Genomic DNA, 8,614 nt, shown 5'->3' on the forward strand with positions numbered 1-8,614 from the left:
TGCTCTACTTATATCTTTATACTTGATTATCCATCAAAACAACTACTTATATCTTTATACCTGATTATCGAAAGTCATTACACTTTAATTAAGTTATTAGTAGATCAAAATAAGTTTCCATTGTTATAATTAATTAAGTTTCCATGCTTCCTGAATGAGCTAGCTAGTGTACAAAAGCAAGCATATAATATATGCATTGTAATTGTAATCATCTACATAACAAGAACGTTCTTAGTTCACTCCATCAATATAGTGAAGGATACTATAAAAAATCTTCTTGTTTCAAAAAAAGTTTGGTTCGGATGTTATGGGCAACAATTTAGGAAAGCTCACTCGTATCGATCCTTCCACAGGTCGTATTTCTATTATTGATTGGGATGAAATTTTTTTTAATGCAATAAGTAACAATTTCGTTGGTTTTATGATTAATATACATACAAGATGTTTTGATTTGCGCAGAGAAATCAAGGGGTCAAGAGTATCTAAACCACTTTCAACCCTGTAGAACAGAGATTTTTACATACAACATATTGAAAGAAGCAACTAGAAAATTCAGTAACAAAAATTTAGTAGGACAAGGAGGGTGTGGTGATGTATATAAAGGTTGGCTGGATTATCGAACCAAAGAGTCTGCAAAACAGGGATATGGATTAGCGGTTGCCATTAAAAAGATCAAGAAAGAAGGATCTCAAGGATTAGATGAATGGAGGGTTAGATCACTACATATATTACATTTTTTTTCTTTCCCTTTTTATAACTAACTAACATCTCACAAACTTGTCTTATATTGTAGAATGAATTGAGGATTCTAAGTAGCTTTTATCATCCAAATGTGGTGCAATTGTTGGGATTTTGCGCTGATGGCGTACATCGAATGCTAATGTTTGAGTTTATTGCTATGGGAATTTTGGAGGAGAATCTTTCAAGAGGTAATTAGCTCCATAAACTTCATGTTTTGGCCTAACTAAATAATTGATTGATTTTTCCCTCGTGCGTATATCCTGGTTGGTTAAGGGCATTTGGGTATGTGCACAAAAGCAAATGACTAGTTTTTGAATCTCGTTCCAAAACAATGTCACCAGGGCCGGCCCGATGATTTTAGTGGCCCTGTGCCAAATTAAACTATGGGCCCCAAACACAAGATATATTTTTTTATAAAAGCAACATACGAAACACAAAATTTTTGCCATTAGATATCCGATATTCATAGAGTCCGAGATAGATAAATATTAACACTTTTAAAAGAAATTGGGCCCATACTCCTTTATAAGGATCCATTCGGTAACCTTTGCCTTAAATACAAATCAGTGTATATTGATTTCATATAAGAAACTTGGATATTTTGGGCCCCCAAAAAAGTTGGGCCCTGTGCTGTTGCACAGGTTGCACACCCAATGGGCCGGCCATGACTGTCACCTTGCTGCCAGGTCAGCTCAATTTAACTCTCACATGTTGGGCCTGAGACTGTCTGGTGTGGGGCGGCTAAGGTTTCTGGAACAAAACCTTTTGCGCAATATTTGATTGATTTTTGGCAGAATGTAGTAGAAAAGTAAGTTGGAGAAAGCGAATGAAGATCTCGATTGGGATAGCAAGAGGTTTAATGTATCTGCACACGATGGACAGACCGATCATACATCGTGACATTAAGTCTGCCAATATTCTTCTTGACCATGTCGGTTAAGTTCAATTAAATTTCATTTTCTGATTCAAAATTACAACTATGTCAGATATATACATAGTTAACACAGAAAAATGCAGGACTTCACTCCAAAGATTGCAGATTTTGGAATATCTAGATTCGGTCCACAAGGTGACAAAAAACATCTATCTACCAAAGTTCTTGGTAGTCAGGGTTACTTTGCTCCCGAGTACATTGGAACAGGTATAGATTTTATACATTATGAACAAAATAAGCTTGCTTACAAAATATTCTAAGTGTTGTTTCTCAATGAAATAGGTCATTTGACACAAAAGACAGATGTGTATAGCTTAGGTGTAGTGTTGTTGGAGATTCTTTCAGGTTTAAAACCGATTAGAGGGCTGGGAGTGGAGCTCGTCTCCTACCCCGTCCCTGACCTCGTTGCATGTCACCCCACTCTCCCACCTCTTCACTTGCTTGCGTTCCCCCTAGGTCAGTCGTGTAGGCGACGTAAATTGAGGCCCCATTCCAGCTTTTTTGTTCTGTATTAATTAATGTTATATTAATTTATGTTACAAAAATAAAAACTGACATACCCCAAGTGACATAGGTCACCACTCCCCACTTTTTTTGACTCAGCAAGTCACGCCTGACATGCCAAGTGACCTCAGTCACCACTCCCAGTGCTCTTAAGAGGTATCCAAACGGTCGAATAAAGGAACTTTCGCATTGGGCCACACCATATCTAAGTGACAAAAAACGATTACATAATGTAATCGACAAAAGGATATCTAAGGATTTGGGCATGGAAGAAGCGTACGAGTTTTCTACCATCATTCTACGTTGTCTCACCAGCGATCCAAAAAATCGCCCGACAATAAATGAAGTCTTTGACAATCTTCAAAGCTTGAACAGAACATCAACACAGGGGACATGGTCACAAGGATATAATTAGATCATCCACAAAACCATGTTAAAGACAATGATTTCCATTTTCATCTTACCAAATCAATGGTAACTATATAGTGAGAAGTTGCTTATACAATATCACACAATGAATTTAACAATCAGGGTACTCAGTCGCGCATTGCAGCGGCCACTCCTCTACTGTTTACGAAAAACTATTTTTAGTATCCAACTATATACTTCTAATAAAAATACTCTAAAGTTGATGAGCATAACATAACCTAAGAAACAATAACTCGTTTTTAACATACGAAACACCTATTACAATTGTAAACAAAACGTAAAGTCGTTTTCGTATTTTCCTTTTGATTATATACTAACTATTTATAAATACGATTTAATTTGCGTAAAGAAATAAAAAAATCGTACAAAAGTTTAACGTTTTTTCCTTTCGATTATATAAAAACTACTTATATATAAGATTGATGTGGTAAAAAAAAATTGTGTAGAAAATTGTAAAAAAAATGTCATGAAAATATTATGCGGGTATCTCTCCATTCCTTGTGTTTGAGGTTGAGGTTGAGATCGCGAGTTCGAGTCTCGCTCAACTTCACCCTCTTAATTAATTTGTCTGATATACGAAGCTCCAGATTGACCTTGATGAGAGTTTTCTTTCAGATCCATTCAAAATTCAAATTCGATCCGCTGACATTGAGATGGTTTAAGGATCAGGATGACGACAACTTGACTTAATTATACGAAGCTATATCTAAGTTGTTTTTTTAATTTATTCATCTATTATGTGTCATTACTCACCAATTATTTCAAGAAGCTTTATGTACTGTACAAGCTAAAAGACAAAAGCTAGTAACTAACTTCTAACTGCCGGCTAACATTTTGGTTGACGCCTAATGAGCCAATTAACAACAATTTTACACTTTTTTTTTATTTTTATTTTTTGCAAAAAAACTAGAACTTATATTAAACTCGGGACAATCATCAAAAAGATGAAGCCACGAAACGATTACAAGAAAAGACACGAAATTTACCCAACGAAAAACAACACTAGAAACAAAAAACCACCACACAAAAACCAACCCCTACTTGAAAACTAAATAAGACAACGTGATAAGAAAAAAAAAACGTAAGAGAACAAGCCAATTAACAATAATTTTACACTTTCTTACTCTTCAGTATGGAAACTTTCATAAATGTCTCAATATATGAAATATTCTATGACTGGAAATAATATCATATATCACGTTTCACCTAACCAAAAATCTGATTCACATTGTAAAAATAGTGGTATCAGAATGACCATTCTGACAAGTTAATGTGATTTGTAAGAAATATTGCAATTGCATAGACAATCCTTTCCGATTACTAGTTTTATACATTATTAGCTCCTTCCGAATAGACGTATGAAAAAAAAATAGATGATCGACATATCAAAGCTAATCAGTGGCGGATTCATGAGATCAATTAGAAGAGTGCGAAATGACTAAATTAAAAAGTTGAAAATATTTAATACAACTTTAAATCTAATTAACAAACATGAAATACAATTCACAACTTACCCATTAACAGTTACCGTATTACCTTGAAAAATTAATGACTGGGATAGAAAAAACCTCACTCGAGTCTGTTATTACTATAATAGACCGAGATAGATTTCGTTAGGTTTCTAAACGTCTTTTACATTCTCTTCTCTTCTTCGTTAGACTATGGTACTTGGCTCCAATAAACATCATGCCGAATATATTACACTGTTAAAATACAATGCAAATTTAGAATAATATGGAATTAGTATATGTATATGGGTAAAATATCTAGATATTAATATGTATATGAAAAATATCTAGATATTAAAATATAAAGAAAAATCTAGATATTTATGTGTGTAAGAAATATCTAGATATTTATATGTATAAAAATATCTAGATATTTATATATATCCTTGGAAATATCTAGTTTCTAGAAACTTCCATGGAGTAGTATAAATAAGGGTGAGGATTTCATTTGTAAAGTGTGTGAAGTTGTGAGAGTGAAATAAGAAGTGAGTTGTGAAGAAGAGAAGAAGAGTGTGAGTTAGCGAAAGTAGAGAAGATAAAGCTTGTAAGTAATATTGTAATTGTAATTTAATATAAGTGTTTTTGTTAAGTTTCCCGATCAAGCCTTAGTTTGTGTTTGAGTTCTTAGTGCACTTGTGTTATTTTTATTATATGGTCGGCTCTGCCGCCTAAGTAATACATGGTCGGTTATACCGCCTGAATGATATATGGTCGACATTGTCGCCTAAATACTATTGTGCACTAAGGATTCATAAAATTAAAGGCTAACCAACGTCAAAGTGTTGGTCTAGTGAGTGAGTATAACCTAGGTCCTCTATAGTGGGTGTGTTGGGCTCGTCGAAGCTTCCAACAATTGGTATCAGAGCTGGTCGTTCGGGACCATTGCTAGTGGAGGTACTCATCGGTAAACGTTGGACGTTTACATTGTCTTGTTAACACCAAGGCCCTAAGGGAGATTCTGTCGGAGCACAGTTAGGAACTGTGAAAGCTCATCGGTCTGGGACCAAGCTTATTGGACGTTGGACGTCATGATGGCAGATCTTGCAAGTACGAGCAGTGGAATCAAGAGTCTCAATAACCACAACTATGGTTATTGGCGGACTTGCATAGAATTCTACCTACAAGGACAGGATTTATGGGAAATAGTTGCTGGCAGTGACACAACGCCTCCACCGAAAGAAAATGCTGAAGCCTTGAGAAAATGGAACATCAAGGCCGGGAAGGCTTTATTTATATTGAAGACTACAATCGAGGAGGATCTATTGGAGCACATCCGTGACGAGAAAACACCAAAGGCAGCTTGGGAAACTTTTGAAAAATTATTTTCAAAGAAGAATGAAGCACGCCTCCAGCTCTTGGAAAATGAGCTCGCGGGTATCTCACAAGGAAGTCTGTCTATTTCTCAGTATTTCACCAAGGTGAATTCAATTTGCCGTGAGATATCTCAACTTGCTCCTGAAGAGAAAGTGAGTGATGCAAGGATGAAGAGAATTATCATCCACGGCTTAAGATCCGAGTATAATGGATTTATAGCCGTTGTGAGAGGATGGCCTACTCAACCATCATTAATAGAGCTGGAGAATCTATTGGCAAATCAAGAGGCATTAGCCAAGCAGATGAATGAAGTAACCGTAAAAGACGGAGAAGATGCACTCTTCACCAATAAAAAGAAAGCAACATCTCGAAGACAAGAGGCGATGAAAGAAAGTAAGACATATGGGTGGAAGGGTCACCCAAAATCAAAAGGCAACGCTTCAGGGGGAGCTCAACAAGGAAGAAGAGATCATCGCCAACAATACGGGGAAAATGATAAGAGAAAGAATAGTGAATGCTTCAATTGTGGCAAGAAGGGTCATTTTGCTCGAGAATGTAGATTCCCCAGAAGGCGAACTTTCGAAGGAAATGTGGCCGCCGCAAGAGATGAGAAGAAAGAGGTCACATTCGAAGCAACCATTAATGAGGAAATATGGGATGCAGAAGCAGGACTCTCCGTTGAAGCTGACATGGATGATCAAGCTCTTGCAGCAACCTTAAAGTCAAAAATAAACTACAAAGATGATTGGATCATTGATTCTGGGTGCTCAAATCATATGACCAATGATGAGACGAAGCTGCAAGAAATGGAGGATTACAAAGGAAAGAGAGTCGTGTTGACAGCCGACAATTCAAGGTTGTCTATTTCTCACATTGGAAAGACAATAATTCCAAATGAAGGCGACTCTCATAAGCTCCAACTCGAGAAGGTGTATCTTGTCCCTGGCCTAAAGAAGAATTTACTGTCAGTACCACAATTGACAGCAGAAGGAAATTATGTGCTCTTTGGACCAGAAGATGTGTCTGTATTCAAGAGAGTGAAGGTGGTTGGCAATCCAATTATGCAAGGAAAAAGAATAGAGTCGGTCTATGTACTATCTGCTGAAACAGCATATGTGGATAAGACTCGAAAGAATGAGACGGCTGATCTTTGGCATGAACGTCTTGGACATGTGGGCTACAACAAGTTAAAGGAGATGATGGTGAAACACATAGTAAATGGACTTCCTCAAATTGATATCCGAACAGATACAATATGTGTTGGATGTCAATTTGGAAAAGCTCACCAATTGCCATTCAAGAAGTCAGCGCATCAGTCCAAGACACCACTAGAGCTCATACACTCAGATGTTTTCGGCCCAGTGAAACAAACATCACTTGGAGGTATGAAATATATGGTGACATTCATTGATGACTTCTCAAGATATGTGTGGGTTTACTTCATGAAGGAGAAGTCGGAGACTTTTCTGAAGTTTAAAGAGTTCAAGAACAAGGTAGAAAGTGAGCTCAATACTAAGATTCGATGCTTACGCACAGATAATGGAGGAGAATATTTATCAACCGAGTTCAATATCTATCTTAAGAAGCACAAGATCAGAAGGCAATTAACTTGCCCTAATACTCCACAACAGAATGGAGTGGCAGAACGTAAGAATCGTCATCTTGCTGAAACCTGTCGAAGTATGCTTTATGGTAAGAATGTACCAGGAAAATTTTGGGCCGAATGTATGAGGACGGCATCGTACGTGATTAACAGACTCCCACAAACAAAGTTGGGATATATTTCACCATATGAAAGATTATGGAAGATCGAGCCAACCGTCAATCATCTCAAGGTTTTTGGATGTGTATGCTACGTCTTCGTGCCAGATCATCTCCGAAGCAAATTTGATAAGAAGGCAATTCGATGCATTTTTGTCGGTTATGATGAATCAAGAAAAGGATGGAGATGTTGTGATCCAAATACTGGAAAGTGTCATACTTCAAGAAATGTGGTATTTGATGAAGCTTCTTCATGGTGGTCACCACAAAAAATAGAGCTTCCAGAATCTCATGAATTAGAAGAAGTCCCAGAAGAAAGAAAAGAACGTGAAGAGCACGTATTGGATCCAATTAAAGAAGGAGATGGATCGTACTCTAAGGAAACAAGTCCATGGAAAACTGAGGTACATCAATCTACATCCGAAGAGGTTCGTCCAAGCCAAATGGATGCCGAGGAGCATGTGCAAGAATTACGGAGATCAACAAGGCCGAGGCAACCTAATCCGAGGTATGCCAATGCTGCTCATGTAGATGAATCAATACCTATTGAGCCTTCCAATTATGAAGAAGCAACACAAAGTCAAGAATGGCGGAAAGCAATGGAAGAAGAAATTAATGCATTAAAAGAAAACCAGACATGGAGTTTAGTTCCAAAGCCAAAAGATGTAAAACCAATATCTTGTAAATGGGTTTACAAGGTGAAGACTCGATCAGATGGCTCCATTGAAAGGTATAAAGCTCGACTTGTTGCTAGAGGTTTTTCTCAACAATATGGGCTGGATTATGAAGAAACGTTTAGTCCAGTGGCGAAGATCACAACAATTCGAGCTCTACTAGCTTTAGCCACTAGCAAATCTTGGAAGCTGTGGCAGATGGATGTCAAGAACGCTTTCTTACATGGAGAACTTGACAAAGAAATTTATATGGAGCAACCAAGAGGCTTTGAGAACAAGTTCCATCCTGACCATGTCTGCAAATTAAAGAAAGCACTATACGGCTTAAAGCAGGCTCCAAGAGCTTGGTACGGGAAGATTGGCGAGTTCTTAGTACAAAGTGGTTTCACAGTTGCTCCTTCAGATTCTAGTTTATTTGTGAAACAAGATCAAGGAAAACTAGCCATAGTGCTAGTATATGTGGATGACTTAATCATCACGGGAGATCACTATGAGGAGATCCAAAGAACAAGAGAGAATCTGTCTATCAGATTTCATATGAAAGAGCTTGGAGAACTCAAACATTTTCTTGGACTCGAAATAGAGCAGAAAAGAGAAGGATTATTTCTGGGACAACAGAAATATGCGCGAGATCTTTTACAAAAGTACGGAATGCTTAATTGCAAACCTATCTCAACTCCGATGGATCCGAATACAAAACTACGAGCAGATGAAGGAAAAAGTCTTCAAGATGTTACCATGTATCGAAA

General features: G+C 37.2%; 1 protein-coding gene across 1 annotated transcript; it reads left to right on the plus strand.

The window, feature by feature from the left end:
* The first annotated feature begins 307 nt into the window (after window positions 1–307).
* Window positions 308–1,681, plus strand: LOC139840784 (probable serine/threonine-protein kinase PBL3). The gene is made up of 5 exons (XM_071831031.1): window positions 308–353; window positions 460–710; window positions 794–929; window positions 1,383–1,427; window positions 1,536–1,681. The coding sequence occupies exons 1-5, from the start codon at window positions 308–310 to the stop codon at window positions 1,679–1,681; spliced, it is 624 nt and encodes a 207-aa protein (XP_071687132.1).
* Window positions 1,682–8,614: the final 6,933 nt, after the last annotated feature.

This window comes from Rutidosis leptorrhynchoides, chromosome 4 (genome assembly GCF_046630445.1).
Source record: "Rutidosis leptorrhynchoides isolate AG116_Rl617_1_P2 chromosome 4, CSIRO_AGI_Rlap_v1, whole genome shotgun sequence".
In the NCBI taxonomy this organism is placed as follows: Eukaryota; Viridiplantae; Streptophyta; class Magnoliopsida; order Asterales; family Asteraceae; genus Rutidosis; species Rutidosis leptorrhynchoides.

Excerpts from the sequence above, each read along its gene's own strand:
- LOC139840784 (XM_071831031.1), top strand. The coding sequence starts at position 308 with ATGGGCAACAATTTAGGAAAGCTCACTCGTATCGATCCTTCCACAG. Across the intron at positions 711-793 it reads AAGGATTAGATGAATGGAGG|AATGAATTGAGGATTCTAAG; the intron begins GTTAGATCACTA and ends CTTATATTGTAG. Across the intron at positions 1,428-1,535 it reads GACTGTCACCTTGCTGCCAG|AATGTAGTAGAAAAGTAAGT; the intron begins GTCAGCTCAATT and ends GATTTTTGGCAG.